Source organism: Pan paniscus, chromosome 1, assembly GCF_029289425.2.
Source record: "Pan paniscus chromosome 1, NHGRI_mPanPan1-v2.0_pri, whole genome shotgun sequence".
NCBI lineage: Eukaryota > Metazoa > Chordata > Mammalia > Primates > Hominidae > Pan > Pan paniscus.
The window spans coordinates 199,087,744-199,107,471 of record NC_073249.2 but is presented as its reverse complement, the minus strand read 5'-3'; the positions used below and the strand labels follow the sequence as shown (position 1 = coordinate 199,107,471).

Sequence of the window (19,728 nt, the reverse complement as noted above, 5' to 3'; positions counted from 1 at the left end):
TTGCCTGAGCCCAGGAGGTGGAGGTTGCAGTGAGCTGAGATCATACCACTGCTCTCCAGTCTGGGCAACAGAGTAAGACCCTGTTTGGGGGGGAAAAAAAAAACCAACACCTGATTAGGTGAGCATGGTGGCATGTACCTGTAGTCCTGGCTACTCAGGATGCTGAGGCAGGAGGATTGCTTGAGCCCAGAAGTTTAAGGTTGTAGTGTACTACAATCACACCACTGCATTCCAGTCTGGGTGAGTGAGATCCTATCACTAAAAAAAAAAAAAAATCCAAAAAACTGTAAATGTGAATTTTATAATTCATCTTCTGTCTTCTCTTCTCCCTGCTGAGTTTTCCTTAATGAGAACCGTGGTCTTGTGAGAATTTTACTCGTCTGTGTTTGCTAACTTGAAGAGAAACAAAACAAAAATACATAAAATTAGCAGCTGAAATTTATTTATTTAATTTAATTTATTTATTTATTTTGAGATGGAGTCACGCTCTGTTGCCAGGCTAGAGTGCCATGGCGCGATCTCGGCTCACCACAACCTCCGCCTCCTGGGTTCAAGCGATTCTTCTGCCTCAGCCTCCTGAGTAGCTGGGACTACAGGTGCACGACACCATGCCTGGCTAATTTTTGTATTTTTAGTAGAGACGGGGTTTCACCACGTTGGCCAGGATGGTCTCAATCTCCTGACCTCGTGATCTACCCACCTTGGCCTCCCAAAGTGCTGGGATTACAGGCATGAGCCACCGCGCCCGGCCCGGCAGCTGAAATTTATTAAGCAACTTTTATGTGCCTGGCACTATGTTAAGTGCTTTACCTACATTATGTCACTAGATCCTTGTAGCAGCCCCCTGTGACATGCCCAAAGTCACAGCACATAAGTTTCAGAACTGGGACTGAACCCAAAGATTCTAGCTCCCAATACCACGTTTGCAGCCACTGCGCTAAATTCCCTCTTCTTTATCTTTGTCTCCTTGTCTTTCAGGTAGATGGGAAATTGCTGTGCTGGCTGTGCACACTTTCATACAAACGGGTCCTTCAGAAGACCAAAGAGCAGAGGAAACACCTGAGTAGCTCTTCTCGTGCTGGCCACCAGGAGAAGGAGCAGTATAGTCGCCTGAGTGGTGGTGGCCATTATAACAGGTAACCTCAAGACACATGAGATAGGACTAGAAGTGCTGGTAGGTCAGATGTAATGCTCACATAACCATCATGGTACATACTACCATCTCATATACATTTTCTATATTCTCTGTAGGTACTAGTCTGTAGGAGGAAGCTCATTTGTCATATTTTATAGTTCATATATCTTCCAAGGACCAGAGAGATTTCCATAAAGTGTCAGGATTTCCTGACTTTGTATTGTGTCTGAAATGTTTGTGGAACTTCGTTTGTAGTGTTCTCACCCTTAGAGTGGATTCTCTCTCCAGAAAATTGGACATTTCACTTTCTGAGAGATACAGCTTTTTCAATGCATATTTAGCCAGGAGGCTGATAGATGTCCTAGGTTTGTCCTGGTGGCACCTAGTCAAAAAGATGTCTTTTCATTGTTGTTTTAAGCGTCCTTTCAGAGTATCTAGTATTGTTAATGGTTCTGGCTCTGGATGGAATGCTGGCTCTGCCAGGTTCTCTGCAGGGATCTTGGGCAAGTTTTCTCATCTGTAAAATGAGGGAAGTGATAGTATTACCTCATGGGGTTGTTGTGAAGATAAATTAGACAGTACATGCACAGTGATTGTTTTTATAACTGGCATATAGAAAATATTCAATACATTTCAGGTTTTTTTGTTTGTTTGTTTTGTTATTACCATTATGACTTTGTTTAATCAGCAAGCATTAAGTATTCTCACGGGTCAGGGATGCTGGTGGGAATGAAGAGCTGAATACAAGTCATGCTGCTCTCCAAGAGTATGCAGTCTGGTAGGAAAGACAGACTTATAAACAGATGATCTTAGTATAATGTAACAGGTACCACAGTGGAAACGTGTCAAGAATGCAGACATGAGGGTAGTAATTAACTGCCTTGAGAAGTCAGGCAAGCAGGCTTGGAGAAGAGCTGGCATTAGAGCTAGATCTTAGGACGAGTTGGAATCCTCAGGGAAGGAATGGGCAGAGGCATTCTAGGCTGAGAGAATAGCATTTGCAAAGGCATGGAGGGCATGAGACCAAATGGAACCCTGGAGAATTGTAAGTCCTTTTATATTGCTGGGGCTTTTGGCTGGGAGCTGGGGAATGGAAGGAAAAAGGGGTCCTGCATCCTGGTAAGGAATGGAAACTTGATCCTGAGGTCAGGGTGTTAGTGGGAAGCTATTGAAGGGATCTTTGCAGAGGAGAGACCAAATCTTCATTTAAAAAATTAACCCTGACTACTAGTGTGGAGAATGCATTGGAGGAAAAAGGGACTGGGGGCTAATTAAAGGCTTTTTTCTAAGAGTTTGGGTAAGAGATGTTAAAACAAGAACCTCACCTGAGGCAGTGGCAGTGGAAGATTGAAAAGGCTGATTCAGGAAGATGTTTTGGATGGAGAATTATGAGAAACAGATAATCTGATGAACAGACACATGGGCAAGAGCTGAGTAAGTAAAGGATAATTCCTGGGTTTCTTATTTGGGTGAATAGATAGAGCCTTAACTGAGAGAGAATGTAGGAAGGGGAGAAAATGGGTCTAGTTTTGGAAAGTTGAGTTTGAAGCATGAAGAATTACTTTTAGGAGCTTAGCCTAGAACTTAGAAGAGAGGTTTGGACATGGGCCATAGGTAGCACATAAGAATCTAGCTGGGCGCGGTGGCTCACACCCGTAATGCCAGCACTTTGGGAGGCCAAGGCGGGCGCATCACGAGGTCAAGAGTTCGAGACCAGCCTGACCAACATGGTGAAACCCTGTTTCTACTAAAACAAAAAATACAAAAAGTGGCCAGGTGTGGTGTTGCGTGCCTGTAATCTCAGCTACTTAGGAGGCTGAGGCAGGAGAATCGCTTGAACCCAGGAGGCGGAGGTTGCAGTAAGTTGAGATCGTGCCACCGCACTCCATGCTCGGTGACAGAGCGAGACTCTATCTCAAAAAGAAACAGCAACAATAAAAAGAATCACTGGGGGTAGGGATTATTTGAAAATACAGATTCCGGCCAGATACATTGGCTGGCTTACACCCATAAACCCAACGCTCTGGGAGGCCGAGGTGGGAGGGTTGCTTGATGCCAGGAGTTTGAGACTAGCAGGAACAACATAATGAGACCCCATCTCTACAAAAAACAATATTAGCCAGGTGTAGTGGCACACACCTGTAGTCCCAGCTACTTGGGTGGCTGAGATAGGAGGATCGCTTTAAGCCTTGGAGTTTGAGGCTTGCTGTGAGCCATGATTATGCCATTGCACTCCAGCCTGGGCAACAGAGCAAGGCACTCTCTCTAAAATTAAAAAAAAATTAAAAAGCAGATTCCTGCAGCAGTCCCACCCCAGAATTTAATTCAGTAGGACCTAGGATAGAGTCCAGGAATCTACATTATTTTATAAACATCCCAGATGATTCTAATGCAGGTGATATAGTTAACACCATTTCCAACCACTTATGATAGGTAGTTGTTAAAATCATGCTCTTAAATGATGTAATTCAGATTCAGGGCTGAGAATGGAACTCTAAAAGCATTCAGTATTTAAGGATTAGGAACTAAGAAGCAGCTGTCACAAAAGTGGGATGACCAAACGAGGAGAACATTTGAAGAAGGATGCAGTATCAGTGGTATCAAATGCTGAAGAGAGGTCAAGTAAGAAAAGGTCTGAGGAATCCTTTGAACTTGGCTGTTGAACACCCATCAAAGTGAAAGGATTGCACAGCAGAGACAGACTTCCAGCTTTTGTTTCAAGACCAGTTTTGAGTGAACTTATTGGGGCTAAAACTGATTTTTAGTCTTGTAGTTTGACTGAGATACCAGTAGGTTAACACAAATATAGTGAAGAACTAGACTGGCCGGGTGTGGTGGCTCACACCTGTAATCCCAGCACTTTGGGAGGCCGAGGCAGGTGGATCACTTGAGGTCAGGAGTTCGAGACTAGCTTGGCTCACATGGTGAAACCCGTCTCTACCAAAAAATAAAAAATTAACTGGGTGTGGTGGCTGGTGCGCACCTGTAGTCCCAGCTATTCGGGAGGCTGAGGTGTAAGGATCACTTGAAGCCAGGAGGCGGAGGTTGCAGTGAACCAGGATCGTGCCACTGCACTCCAGCTTGGGTGACAGAGTGAGACTCCATCTCAAAAAAATAAAAATAAAAATAAAACTAGACTAGAAGTTCAAATATATTGACCTGGTTTCTAGTCCCAGCTTTACTTCTAACTAGCTATATGTGCCTTGGTAGATAAGTTGATCTTGAGCTATTTCTGTACAGTAGAAATAATAACTTATCTATACCTCCCAGAATTATAAGATGCATGTGAGACAGTGAATGTAAAAGAAGTTTTTTTTTTTTTTTTTGAGACGGAGTCTCGCTCTGTCGCCCAGGCTGGAGTGCAGGGGCACAGTCTCGGCTCACTGCAAGCTCTGCCTCCCGGGTTCACGCCATTCTCCTGCCTCAGCCTCCCAAGTAGCTGGGACTACAGGTGCCCGCTACCACACCCGGCTAATTTTTATATTTTTAGTAGAGACGGGGTTTTACCGTGTTAGCCAGGATGGTGTCGATCTCCTGACCTCGTGATCCATCCACCTCGGCCTCCCAAAGTGCTGGGATTACAGGCGTGAGCCACCGCGCTCAGCCAAAAGAACTTTTTAAACTAGAAGACAGATTATACTTCTTATTAAAGTTTTTTTTTTTTTTGAGGCGGAGTCTCGCCAGGCTGGAGTGCAGTGGATTGCTGGGAGTGCAGTGGATTGATCTCGGCTCACGCTGGAGTGCAGTGGATTGATTTCGGCTCACTGCAGGCTCCGCCCCCCGGGGTTCAAGCCATTCTCCTGCCTCAGCCTCCCGCGTAGCTGGGACTACAGGCGCCCGCCACCTCGCCCGGCTAATTTTTTGTATTTTTAGTGGAGATGGGGTTTCACCGTGTTAGCCAGGATGGTCTCAATCTCCTGACCTCGTGATCCGCCCGCCTCAGCCTCCCAAAGTGCTGGGATTACAGGCGTGAGCCACCGCGCCCGGCCTCTTATTGAAGTTTTATTGATATTTGTTCTCATGGTTATTAATAAAGCAGGTAATATTTAATTAATTAAGGCCAAGAATTTTTTTTTTGATCCTGTGGAAACTAGCTACCCATCCATCCAGGCCTACAAAATCATCACCTTGGTAGATTCTTTATTAATCAAGAATTATTAGCTCTTGCATAGAAGAGCTGCTGTCTTAACATTGGTCTATTTGACAGACTTTCATTGTGATGTTTTGTTAATCTTTGATTTCTAATGTGTGTCTCTCTATTTTTGCCATTAAAAGCCAGAAAACACTTTCTACATCTTCAATTCAAAATGAAATCCCAAAGAAAAAGTCCAAGTTTGAGTCAATCACAACTAATGGAGACAGGTGAGCCAGTTGGAGTATGTGTGCGCACACATTTGAAATGCATACACAGTTCCTGAAACAGGAATACATTTAGGGTCTGCCTTGGAATTAGTCTGTGGCTGTCAGTGAATCTTATAAGTAAGCAGTACTGATATTTGTTTATAAATCTAATCTTGTCATTAAAAGATAAGAACTCGTAACTTGATTTAATAGCAATTGAATTCTGCAGTCCACTAAATTATAATTTTTTTTTAAGAGACAGTCTCACTCTGTCACTCAGGCTGGAGTGCAGTGGCGCGATTTTGGCTCACTGCAACTTCTGTCTCCTGGGTTCGAGCAATTCTCATGCCTCAGTCTCCCGAGTAGTTGGAATTACAGGGGCACCACCATGTCCAGCTAATTTTTGTACATTTAGTAGAGACAGGGTTTCACCATGTTGACTTGAACTCCTGGCCTCAAGTGACCTGCCCACCTCGGCCTCCCAAAGTGCTGGGATTACAGGCATGAGCCACCTTGCCCAGCTTCCCCTACACTAATTCTAAGAAGTCCAGAGCTGGATGCTTTTCTTTGTGATCTCTGCCCATATCTTCCTGCAGGCAGGAGAGGAGTTGATCTTGAGAGGTAAAGACAGGTTGGGATTAAGGCAATGTTGCCAAATTTGGGAGGATCCACACTTCCTTAACATTCAGAAAGCCAGCCCAGTGCAGATTCTGGATCAGGAGAGAATGAGATGCATTTGCATATTTTTGTTTCATTTCAAGCCAGTCTAAATGCATACTTTTAGTCCTCACTTTCCTCTCCCCTCATCAGTGGTACTTCCTCTTGTGAGCTGCTTGGGTCCTAATATCCAGAGTGTCCCATCTGTGTTGATACAGTGGGCTGCTTCTCAACAAAGTGTTGGGACCAACCATTTTTCTGTTCCTCCAGGCCTGGGCATCCTGAAGTGAAACCACCTCTTCCTAAGATCTTTGAAATCATCTCCATCCTGAAAACTCCTCCCATTCACAGTTCTCTTTCCCAGCCAGTAGTGGATATAGGAGCAGACCAGCATATAGGCTTACCAGGACTGATTTTGTTTATTTAGAGGGATACAAAACATTCTTTCCCATTGCCTTTTTTGTTAACTTGCTTTCAGACTCTACAAGGTTTTTAGAACTAGTTTCATTGATTTTTAAACTTCTTGAATTGAACCTTCTGGAATGCTTAATTCAGGTAGTCAGATTACATGGGGGGAGGAACCATAAAGATCATCTTTCCGGCCAGCTTTACTGTTCTCTCAGAAGCTATTCTGGCCATTGTGAAGAAAGAGATGTGGCACAGGTTGTCCATCACCTCTGCCAGGGCATGTGACCCTGCAAAAACTACTTCAAGGAATGAACTTTTTGAACGCCCTGCTTTATAAAGGCCTAAGCCAAGACCTATGGCTTTAGATTCATTTCTGTTTTGTGCTCATTTATGATCCAGGCTGTGTTTGAATGACCTGGAAAAAGCTCGTTCATATCTTCCAGTTTAACCAACCAGTCCTTAATGTTCACTTTCTATTAGCTTATTTTGTTCTTGAGATACTGCCACTATTCTTGCTGTCCATTGCTATGGATACACCAAGCTAAAAACTCAAGTTTTCTGTTCAGTGTTTTATTGCATCCAGTCATCAGCAATGCTGTTTTCCTCAAGTAGAAAGCTGATCCTTGACATAGGTACATGGTCTTTCATGGTGTCCTCCAGAAAAGATATTAAATGATCATTTTGACCAGGCGCAGTCGTTCACACTTGTAATCCCAGCACTTTGGGAGGCCAAGGCTGGTGAATCACCCAGGAGTTTGAGACCAGCCTGGGCAATATGATGAAACCCCATCTCTAAAGATTAGCTGGGCATGGTGGCGTGTGCCTGTAATTCTAGCTACTCAGGAGGCTGTGGTGGGAGGATCACCTGAGCCTGGGGAAGTTGAGGCTGCAGTGAGCCATGATTGCGCCACTGCAGTTGAGCTTAGGCAGTGAGACTCTGTCTCAAAAGAAAAGGTAGGGGAGATAACTTTTTCCTTAAAATGACATGCTAATTTATTTTTCTAAGTAATTTATAATTTGAAAATTTGGAAATGTTTTCTGCTGTCACAAAAACTATTTTCATACCCATTTGAAATGTTCCTGCATTAGCATTTTTAACATTCTATTCTACTTGTTTGCATTTCTTTTTTTTAAATGTTCATAGCACAAGATAAATTCCACTTTGCTGTCCTCTTTACTTGTTGTGGGTTTTTTTTCCCTGCATTTACTTTGCTTTGAAAAAAGCATTCTGACATTTTTTTTGACAGTCCTTTTTTAATGTCATCCAAACCAAAATTTCACTGGCTACCCATTTCTTTTTCTTTTTTCTTTTTTTTTGAGACAGGGTCTCACCCTGTTGCCCAGGCTGGAATGCAGTGGCACGATCTTGGCTCACTGCAGCCTCGACCTCCTAGGCTCAGGTGATCCTTCCACCTAAGCCTCCCAAATAGCTGGGACTATAGACGTGCACCACCATGCCCGCCTAATTTTTGTACTTGTTGTAGAAATAGGGTTTCACTATGTTACTCAGGCCAGTCCTGAACTCCTGGGCTCAAGTGATCCTCCTATGTTGGCCTCCCAAAGTGCTGGGATTACAGGAATGAGCCACTATGCCTGGCTTTTTTTGTTTTTTTTTCTTTTGAGACAAGGTCTCACTGTGTCACCCAGGCTGGAGTGCAGTGGCGCAATTATGGCTCACTGCAGCCTCGACCTCCTGGACTCAAACGATCCTCCCACCCCAGCCTCCCAAGTAGCTGGGACTACAGGCACATGCCACCACACTCGGCTAATTTTTTTTTGTAGATGGGGTCTCGAACTCCTGGCCTCAAGTGATCCTCCTGCTTTGGCCTCCCAACATGCTGGGATTATAGGCATGAGCCACCAGACCCAGCCCCTAAAATATTCATATACTTTTAAATTTATGCTCTTATTCTTTTATTTTTATTCCCCATATTTTCTGCAAGTTGCTGCCTAATGGTTTTTCATTGACCTTTCTATACTACCACATTCTCTTCTCTTATTTAATATTGAGGTATGTTTGATTATTTTCCCTCCTTTTTCTTTATCCATTAGCCTTCCATTTTTTTTAGACAGAACACATTTTAGCTTTCAAAAATGGCTTTATAAGATGCTTTAGTCTTTTTTTTCTAAGTATCCTACAAAATCCACAGTCTCTGTCTCAATATGTCCTAATTTGTTTGTTGAAATTATAACAAAAACTTTTCAATTTTAGGAAAATCTAAGTTAATTTCTAGTTTTCCTTCCTCTAGAAAATACACTGGCTACTTTTTAATCATGTTTGTTTATTGTTCCATAGGCAATCAAAAAAGCAGCCACAACAGCTGGTGGCACTCAGGCACAGCTTGTGGTTTATTGTTTCTAAAGGACATTCTTTTTTTTAACTCGTAGTTTCATTTTATTCTCCGTCTGAAATGTGCCTGAAAGATTAGACTTAATCTGTATAGCCTTTGAGGACTGACTCAGGACCAATATATAGGGTTATAGAGAGGCAGGTTTTGGCTCAACCCAAGAAAATTGTTCTTACAGTACGAGCTTTTGTAAAAGACAATTTTTCTGGAGAAGTAGTAGTTCCCTGTCTTTGGAGCCATTAGGAAAGAGACTGGTTTTTCTGCCTTGTTACCCTAGCCATCTTTTTTCATTTCTAGTAGTTCTTACTGAACCAGGAATTAGAGAGTTAGTGAGGGCTGGGCACGGTGGCTCACGCCTGTAATCCCAGCACTTTGGGAGGCCAAGGTGGGTGGATCACCTGAGGTCGGGAGTTCGAGACCAGCCTGACCAACATGGAGAAACCCCGTCTCTACTAAAAACACAAAAATTAGCCAGGCATGGTGGCGCATGCCTGTAATCCCAGCTACTCGAGAGGCTAAGGTGGGAGAATCACTTGAACCCAGGAGGCAGAGGTTGTGGTGAGCTGGAGGTTGTGGTGAGCCGAGATCATGCCATTGCACTCCAGCCTAGGCAACAAGAGTGAAACTCTGTCTCAAAAAGAAAAAAAGAAAAAAGAGAGTTAGTGAGGTCAGTCCCTAACACAGGATAGAAAGGATGGGTGTTGTCAACTATTTATTGGTATGGGGGGAATCCTCTCACAAGAAGCAGGAAGGGTAGGGCATTAAGAGGCTTGGGGACAACAAAAAGTTACTTACATTAGCTCATTACTCTAGTTATGGGTTTAAATAGACTCTATTCAGTTGAAGAAAGACAGGTCCTTAGCAGGTATTGAAACAGATGTGAGACTGCAGCTCTAAGGGTGCTTCCAGATCTGAAACTAGTGGAGACTGTAATAGGTCCTTTCAGTACTTTCTCCTGCACACCTTGTTTTATGATTTTGCATTTATTTTTGTTATGCAGTAATTCCATCCATTCATTAGTTATGAGAGCATTGATTCATTCTTCCTCTGACGGTCTTCTCATATGCTTCATGTAAACTGAGAGGAGGGTAGGAATATTCTTGTCGATTATTTATGTCTTCCAGTCCTAGCCATAGAAATGTTTGACTTGGTAACTGTGAGGTAGTTTGTCCACTGGTTAGGCTTGCTATTTGGAGTTTCTTCCTGTGTAGAGAAATGTTGGCTATTAGATGTGGTTTAGGATATAAGAACAGTGAGTCGTTGCTATATATAGGGAGTTGAGAATGAGTATTCCAGTGTCTGCTTAGGAAAAACAGGTTTGTGTTTTACTTTAAAGATTGTCCTGGGAAAAGTAAAGAGCGTTCTTTGGGAACTCTCTAGAGAACAGGATTTGACCCTCTTGGCAGTGATTCCTTAACTTGCTTTGAGTCTGAGGCACTTCTGACTGGCCATTGAAAGCTATGGATCCTCACTCTAAAAACCACCCATTATATGTATAGACAAAATTGTACATATAATTTTGGGGTTTTGCAGATTTCCTGAAACTATCCCTTCTTTTTTTTTTTTTTTTTTTTTTTGAGACGGAGTTTTGCTCTTGTTGCCCAGGCTGGAGTGCAATGGCGCAATCTTGGCTCACTGCAACCTCCGCCTCCCAGGTTCAAGCAATTGTCCTGTCTCAGCCTCCCAAGTAGCTGGGATTACAGGCATGCGCCACCACACCCGGCTAATTTTTTATTTTTAGTAGAGATGGGGTTTCTCCATGTTGGTCAGACTGGTCTCAAACTCCTGACCTCAGGTGATCCGCCTGCCTTGGCCTCCCAAAGTGCTGGGATTATAGGCGTGAGCCACCGCGCCCGGCCTAAAACTGCCCCTTCTTAAGAGGCTCTGCTAAAAGGACATGGAGTCCACCTGGCACTTTGACAAAATAGAGTGCTGTAATGCTGTTATTGGGAGGAATCTGTTAAAAGCCCAAGTTGTTGTGTGACTCTGGAGTTTGCCACCTCTTTGTTCCTTTACTAAAGCAATGTTACAGAATTCCTGATATTGGAAATGACAATCTGCAGGCCATTTGTAGTGTAGGGGAAGCTGGCTTCATTCCTGTTTCATCTTTTTTGAAAAAGAACTGACTGCTCCTGGGTGGGAATCCAGCAGCTTCTCGGCAGATACACTGACTGCATTGCGGTGCTTTGGGACAGAAGACAAGGACCTGAAAGACGAGCTCTGAGGGGAGCATTAAAGAAAAATGCATGAGCTCACAGTTTATAATTTATCTGGAATTCTAAGGAATTTATCTAATCACAAAAATTAGGATGGTTTTTCTAGTACATCACTGGGGATCTTTAAGGAACCTGAAACAGTATCCTTAGCTCTTGGGATGTGGCATTTATTTCAGTCCTAAATGTGAGAGAAGATGCTGCAGGGATGCTGCCAGGTTGTGGCTTTGGTTCGTAGAGTTATCTGATGGCCACCTTACCTCTGCAGTTAAGCTCAGCAAGTGCCGTTGAGCCCAGCGTGTGTGGTGCAATGTGCTTGATGCTAGGATTCCTGCCCTTTAGGAGCTTGCAGACAAGTGGTCTAGGATGCATCCTCAGGTAGAGAAAAGTTTATCCATCCAAGTTAAAATATTTTCCCCTGATTTTTAAATTTAGCTTCTCCCCAGACCTGGCTCTGGACTCACCAGGCACTGACCACTTTGTCATCATTGCCCAACTGAAGGAAGAAGTGGCTACCCTGAAGAAGATGTTGCATCAAAAGGATCAAATGATTTTAGAGAAAGAGAAGAAGGTATGGTTTAGTTAATTCCTCTCTGACCAGAATGATGCGAGGGTGAGATATGTGGTATGGGACATGATAATAACCCTTTTTAACTGATGTTTGTTGAGAGCCTATGTCAAGGTTGGGATATCCTGGGGAGAGGCTGGCTGTCTGCCAAGATGACTTTTGGGATGGCATTACTCCAGTCAGTTGGGCTCAAAAAACTGATTTTTCTCAGCACTTGCAGCTTCCACTTCTCAAAGAGGACATTTTGTTTTTTGTTTTGTTTTGTTTTGTTTTGTTTTTGAGACAGGGTCTCAGCTGTGTCACCCTGGCTGGAGTGCAGTGGCACAATCATGGCTACTGCAGCCTCTAACTTCCAGGCTCAGGCAATCCTCCCATCTCAGCCCACTTAGTAGCTTGGACTACAGGCATGTGCCACTGTACCCGGCCAATTTTAAAAATTTTTTGTAGAGACATGGTCTTATTATGTTGCCCAGACTGGTCTTGAACTCCTGGTCTTAAGTGATCCTTCCATTTCAGCCTCCCAAAGTGCTAGGATTACAAATGTGAGCCATTGCCCCTGGCCGCAGAGAGGACATTTGTTAACTGAGCTTACAGAGACAATGTATAAAAAAACCAGTGTTCACATCTCAGTTCACAGCGGAGCATGTAACAGTACACAGTTCTTGGCATGAGCTACCTGGAGAGGCTGTAATCAGAAGGTGCTGAATAAGCATAGAGTTGGGACGAGAGGAGGTAGTTATGTAACTGGAATGTTCAGTGCTGTCCGGCTAAAAGAACCTAATGTCTCTTTCTCTTCTCATGGGGATGGCCATGTCTGTGGGACAATAATACTCAAAGTTCATGGGACATTTCTTCCTCTTCCCTGAACAGCGTTCATGTGGGCCTTCTGCCATGACTCTTATGTCACTGTGCTTCCACTGCTGACAACTCTTACTAAGTGACCCATCTTTAATATGTTAATATTTTAATATCTTAGTTTATCTTCAGTATTAATACTCTTTTTTTTCTTTTTTTGTTTTTTGAGACAGAGTCTCTGTCACCCAGGCTCACTGCAACCTCTGCCTCCTGAGTTCAAGAGATTCTCCTACCTCAACCTCCCAAGTAGCTGGGATTACAGGTGCCTGCCACCATGCCTGGCTAATTTTTCTATTTTCAGTAGAGATGGGGTTTCGCCATGTTGGACAGGCTGGTCTTGAACTCCTGATCTGAAGTGATCTGCCTGCCTCATCCTCCCAAAGTGTTGGGATTACAGGTGTGAGCCACTGTGCCCGGCCTCAGTGTTAATATTTTATTTTCACATCAGAATATCTTCTATCTTATATTTCTAATATCTTCACATTAATATCTTCAGAATAAGACCAGTCTTATTATGGTGTGAAGTTGTCTTCCATTTTTACATTCTTACTCTGATTCATGTCTGTTATCTTGTTTTCAGGTTTTCTAAATAGTATCTCATTTTTAGGCTGGGCACACTGGCTCACACCTGTAATCCCAACACTTTGGGAGGCTGAAGCAGGCAGATTGCTTGAGCCCAGGAATTCAAGACCAGCCTGGGCCATTGGTGAAACCTCATCTCTGCAAAAAATACAAAAATTAGCAGGGCTTGATGGTGTGCACCTATGGTCCCAGCTACTTGGGAGGCTAAGGTGGGAGGATCACCTTAGCCTGGGAGGTCAAGGCTGTGGTGAGCAGTGATCATACCACTGCACTCCAGCCTGTGGGTGACAGAGCCAGACCCTGTCTCCAAAAACAAACAAAAAAGAATATCTCATTTTGCCTTAATATTATAATAATAATAGCTAACTTTTATTGGATGCTAACTTCGTGCCTAGCTCTGTTTTAAGTGCTTTATATGTATTAACTCATTTATTCTTTTTTTTTTTTTTTTTTTTTTTTTTGAGACAGAGTCTTGCTCTGTCACCCAGGCTGGAGTGCAGTGGTGCAATAGTTCACTGCAACCTCTGACTCCTGGGTTTAAGTGATTCTTGTGCCTCAGCCTCCTGAATAGCTAGCTGGGACTACAGGCGTGCACCACCACACCTGGCTGATTTTTGTTTTTGTTTTTGATTGAGACAGGGTCTTGCTCTGTCACCCAAGCTGGAGTGCAGTGGTGCAATCTCTGCTCACTGCAACCTCTGCCTCCCTGGGTTCAAGTGATTCTCCTGCCTCAGCCTCCCGAGTAGCTCGGATTACAGGCATGTGGCACCACAGCCAGCTAATTTTTGTATTTTTCATAGAGATGGGGGTCTCACCATGTTGGCCGGGCTGGTCTTGAACTCCTGACCTCAAGTGACCCGCCCACCTTGGCCTCCCAAAGTGCTGGGATTACAGGCATGAGCTACCATGCCTGGCCCATTTATTCTTATAATAAGCCTTTGAGGCCGGGCTTGGTGGCTCATGCCTGTAATCCCAGCACTTTGGGAGGCCGAGGCGGGTGGATCACGAGGGCAGGAGATCAAGACCATCCTGGCTAACACAGTGAAACCCTGTCTCTACTAAAAATACAAAAAAAATTAGCCGGGCGTGGTGGCGGGCGCCTGTAGTCCCAGCTACTCGGGAGGCTGAGGCAGGAGAATGGTGTGAACCGGTGAGGCGGAGCTTGCAGTGAGCCGAGATCGCGCCACTGCACTCCAGCCTGGGCTACAGAGCAAGACTCCATCTCAAAAAAAAAAAAAGCCTTTGAGGTGGGAATTGTTAGAATCATTTCATAGATGAAGAATGCCTCCAGTATTTTTCTTCTTAGGGGTTTCTGATCTCCTCCCCTGGCTCTTTATGTTGTTTTCTGCCAAGTTCAGAATGCTGTGATTCATTCTGAATAGCTAAGACATTGATGTAAATTCCTTACTTGCATTCATCTAATTTCTACCTCATTTTACAGATGAGGAAACAGACCCAAAGAGGTTAATATGTCAAACCACACAGCTAGTAAATGGTGGAACAAGGGACTGGAAGTCTTTCTGACTCTACTGTTCTTTCTACTGTGCTATGCTTTCTCCTGCTAGGAAGGTGGAAATTCATGGGAAGAGATCTGTATTCTATCCACATAACTACATGACTGTCAAGTGAAAATAGCCCAAGTATATTCTCTCCATGGACTAGATCAGAATGGCACATAAAAGGATTTTTGTAAAACAGGGACAAGATGAACACTTGTTTCTACTGCTTTGCAGAGATAGTTTTTATTTATTTATTATTTTTATTTTTTTGAGACAGGGTCTTGCTCTGTTGCCCAGGCTGTTGGGCAGTGGTGCAATCTCAGCTCACTGTAAACTCAACCTCCCTGGCTCAAGCGATCCTCCCATCTCCGTCCTCTAAATAGCTGGGACTGTAGGCGCACACCACCACACCCAGCTATTTTAATTTTCGTTGTTTTTTTTTTTTTTTTTTTTTTGTAGACATGGGGTTTCACCATGTTGCCCATGTTGGTCTCAAACTCCTGAGCTCAAGTATTCCGCCCTTTTGGCCTCCCAAAGTGCTGGGATTACAGGCATGAGCCACCACTCCTGGCCCAGAGTTAGGGTTTTTAAAGGAGCAAAAGCAGATTGTTTCCCAAAGCTTTCAGGAAGCTTGGAATACAGGCTCTTTAGCATAATGCCTGCCCATCTCTCCAACCTCATCAGCCATTCAAATAATCTCTGTTATCTCACATTTATCTGCCTGTGCCTATACTGTTCTCTGCTTGGTTGCCCTCCTGCTCACCTTATGTGCCTATTGTTAATACATCTCAAAGCTCAGCTCACACATCACCTCTGATTTAGAATTTCCTTGAAGAGCAGTCAACAGAAGGGGGTCTGGGGTTTGAAATCTAGCTCTGCCCCTTGCTAACTCTGTATATGATCTTGGCCACATTCCTTAACCCTTTCTAAAGATCAGTTTTCTCCTCTATAAAATGGGACTACTACTCTCACAATGTTATCATAAAGATCTACTGAAGTAATATAATCACTTTTTCTGCAACATAGTAAAAGTTCAGTAATTGGTAGCAACTATTATTCTCAAATATTCAGAAATGTTAGTTCAGGACTTTGTGTAATTTTCAGGAAAGCTTTAGAGAAAAAGAGGGTGTGGAATTCCCTGGTTTTGATTTAGATACGGATCTGCAGGAGAGCCCTGGATTTCATTAATTTGGGTGACCATTTAGCTCTCTGAAGGCAATTTTTTTTTATTGCACAGAAATTTCTTCTGGTTACTCTGCCTTCTTTCCCTCAGATTACAGAGTTGAAGGCTGATTTTCAGTACCAGGAATCGCAGATGAGAGCCAAAATGAACCAGATGGAGAAAACCCACAAAGAAGTCACAGAACAACTGCAGGTGACTGACTCTGCTTATTTTATGTGCTAAAATTGTGTACCTACCTGGTATACCTAGCTGATTGTATTTTAAGTGATCATCTCTTAGATTTCTTTTTTTTCTCAAAGTATTAACAAATCATGTTAATCCCCCTTTTAGTTTTTTGTTTGTTTGTTTGTTTGTTTGTTTTTGAGACAGGTTCTCTGTTGCCTAGGCTGCAGGGCAGTGGCACGATCATGGCTTACTGCAGCCTCAACCTCCCAGGCTCAGGTGATCCTCCCACCTCAACCTTCCAAGTAGCGAAGACCACAGCCATATACCACCATACCCCACTAATTTATTTTTTAATTTTTCTGTAGAGATGGGCTCTCGCTATATTGCCTGGGCTAGTCTTGAACTCCTGGCTTCAAGCAATCCTCCCACCTCAACCTCACAAAGTGCTAGGATTACAGGCGTGAGCCACCATGCCCAGCCTGTAGATACTTTGTATTCTTTCACTCTTGGATGTGTTCTGATCTTTTCCCCTCAAAAACAGTAGAATTATTAAGTATGTTCTTTGATTTTTGAATAAACCAGATGTGATTCCAGATGTCTGAATTGTAGATTCTGTTTATCCAGCTCATGAAGTCACTTCACAGTTTGTATTGCATAAAGCATCCCTTTGTAACAGTGGGTCCCAAGAGATTGAGGTACACTGATTAACCTCTGGCAAATACTTTTTTCTCCTGAACCAAGTTTCAAGCCCTAGAGCTTCCTGTTGTTTTCCACCTCTAGAATTGTTCATCTCTTTCTGACCCTCCACATTGTCTGCCTTAGCATCTGCACTTATTCTGCATGAAAAATAGATTATATCCTGTTTGAAACATCCTTCTTACACTGATCTTTTTTTTCTTTAGGCCAAAAACCGAGAGCTCCTGAAGCAGGCAGCTGCTTTGTCCAAGAGCAAGAAGTCAGAGAAGTCAGGAGCTATAACCTCTCCATGACAGACCTCAAGGAGGCTCCCTAGCAACAGCAAATGGAGTTGTCCAGGGTTAGGGTTGGAGACCTGGCTGTTCTGTGGGAATTGCAAGCTTTCTTAAGAAATCTCTATTTTATTACAGTTATCCTTCTTTGTGCGATTGCAGTGGGCTGAATGGAAACACCTGGTTTGTGCTGTGTTAGACTGCATGCTTGAGTGTTTGGGATTTCAAGCTCGCTCTCTTTCTCTCACTATTAGGACTTTTCTTTTTCTTCTTCCTCTTCTCTCTATTTTGGTTCTATTCTTTTTTTTTCTTTTTTCTTTTTTTTTTTTGTGGTGGTCACTGCTCAGTGTAATGTGCAGAATGATTTGTTGTTTTTTTTTTTTTTGGTCCATCATTGCATCCTGCCATACCCATGAGCAAACAGTTTGGCATTAATTATATATCACTGCCACCCTCTGAACTTTGAAAACTGCCATCTTCAGACTTGGTATAATGGAAGAGGCTTTCTCTCTCCAATAAACCTTTTGCTTCAGGGTATACTCTTGGGTTTTTTTCCAGATGTATTATGTATGAACTTTGTACTATGTATAGCCAGAGTTTTATTTATTTTTTAAAAAAGAAACTTTTTCTTGATAAAGGAATAATGGTAGTCTAGCTAGTTCTTGTAAAAGTGATGCCTCTTGAAAAAAAAAGTCCTATTCACTAGCTTTTAGTAAAAGAATCAGATCTTTTCTTTCTTGTTACCTTGGAGTCTTAAAAACTGATTGCTAAGGTGAAACAATTCAATGCATAAGTATGGAGCTAAGTGCCTTTTGGAGGATTTCTTGGAAGAGCATTTATGGAGATACTTAAGGGAGGTAGCAAAGATTTGAAGCATCTGTCTTTTTAAGTAAGGGCAGAAAGCAAGGTTGTCCAGGTTGTACTGGACACTTCTCTCCCCACCCCTTTCCTGATTGTTTTATGTGATTGATTTTAAATTCTCACACTGCCACTTCTTTAAAAAATAAAATCCTTTATTTGCTTATATCAGTTGTCATACTGGGCTGCTGTCAGAGAACTTTTTTTTACATGAATGAACAGATTAAAAATGGAATAATATGGTCGGGTGCGGTGGCTCACACCTGTAATACCAGCAATTTGGGAGGCCAAGGCGGGTGGATCATTTGAGGTTAGGAGTTTGAGACCATCCTGGCCAACATGGTAAAACCCCATCTGTACTAAAAAAAATACAAAAATTAGCCAGGCCTGGTGGCATGCACCTGTAATCCCAGCTACCCAGGAGGCTGAGGCAGGAGAACTGCTCGAATCCCGGGAGGCAGAGGTTGCAATGAGCTGAAATCGCAACACTGCACTGCAGCCTGGGCAATGGAGTGAGACTCCGTCTCAAAAAAAAAAAAAAAAAGGAATAATATTTGAACTACAGAGCATTTTTGGGGTCAGCATGAGCTGCTCTAGTAAGGACTCTTGAGTCTGGGAAAAGTGGTATCACTATACCTTCTCCCCACTCCTTACCCACCCGAGCCCATACACTCCCTGCTTTTCATGGATATGTATTGAAAACAGGTGCTTCTCAGAAGCGCTTTGCCTCAACCAGAGTTATGTATGCCCTGCCTATCTTCCCTTCTTAACCCTGTAGGAATATGGATTTACTTTTCCAGGAAAGGGGATAGATTTACACTTCTAGGCATACTCTCAGGTCCTCTATGTGATGTTTGTGAAAGGAATTAGGGTGTGTCATGTGTGCCATGAAACAACAAAACCAACTACCCTAGAATCATTTATGCAGGGGGTACTAGAGTTAGAAATAATAATGAGGGCAGATAATATTTGTACCTCAGTCTACCAAAAAATTATAGTACTAAATTTAACTTCTAGGCGTTTCCTGGAAGCAAATGCTCTATAATTTGTGATAGCATTCTCATAAATGGAGTCCTACACATAATTGGACAGAGATGTGGAAATGGTGGTTTCCTTCTGATAAGGGATACAGTGGACCATGTCGCTTATATATCACCCTACTAGGGGATATAATTTTCCCTTCTAAGCAAGGGAAATGGCAGTGCTAAATAGTTTTGTAAAGTTTTTGAATGAGAAGCTTTTAGGTAAAGATAAACTGTCATAATATTTTTCAGATGCATTTGCATTGACTATGGGAGAAAAATTAGGGGGAAATGACAGTCATGGTGTTTTTTTTTTAAATTTTAAGGACTGAAATTCTGTTACATGATGTATGACAATATAAAAACATACTTAGTTTTATACTAAATCTTTTTTTAAGGTCTTGGCATTTAATATAAAGCAAATTCACACATTTTCTAACTTTCCATAAGTTCCAAAAAGGGAAAGAAGAAACCTCAGTCTTGAAATTTTGATTTTTAAAAATCATGACACTGTTTTACCATGAAATTGAGTAGCTAACTTTTGGTAACACCTTTTGTTTCTTTGTATGTTTGTAATAATGGACATTTTAAAACACAGGAATGTTTTGGTTTGTACAGACTTTGACAAATGTGTGTTAATAAAAATTCATATTGACTCAAGTGTAACTGTTGGATTTTGTTTTTATTTCTTGCTGATTTACCAGTAGACATACCCCGTTATCCCCTTCAGCCCTTCAGCCTAGAAAAGTTTGTCTTGCTTATAGACTTAAAAAATTAAAAGCCTCACTGCTAATTGGGAATTTCCTGTCCATTAGAGAATAAACTCATTCTTTCTCTCTTCTATGACTGTTTTGAGACAGAGTCTCACTCAGTCATCCAGGCTGGAGTACAGTGGCAAGTAGATCACTGCAGCCCCGACTTCCTGG

The 19,728-nt window shown here is 42.6% G+C and overlaps 1 protein-coding gene across 4 annotated transcripts in view; it reads left to right on the top strand.

Annotated features, from left to right (window-relative positions):
- FAM76A (family with sequence similarity 76 member A) overlaps window positions 1-19,468 on the top strand; it is a 38,484-nt gene extending 19,016 nt beyond the window's left edge. For 2 of the 4 annotated variants that reach the window (XM_034959313.3, XM_055096183.2), the window contains 5 exons: window positions 979-1,136; window positions 5,411-5,497; window positions 11,538-11,673; window positions 15,880-15,981; window positions 16,857-19,468. In XM_034959313.3, coding sequence (XP_034815204.1) covers window positions 979-1,136; window positions 5,411-5,497; window positions 11,538-11,673; window positions 15,880-15,981; window positions 16,857-16,943 — 570 coding nt within the window. In that variant the 3' untranslated portion in view covers window positions 16,944-19,468. The remainder of the gene's footprint in view (window positions 1-978; window positions 1,137-5,410; window positions 5,498-11,537; window positions 11,674-15,879; window positions 15,982-16,856) is intronic. The other 2 variants (XM_034959314.3, XM_055096184.2) reach the window with 1 other exon arrangement.
- The last annotated feature ends 260 nt before the right edge of the window (window positions 19,469-19,728 follow it).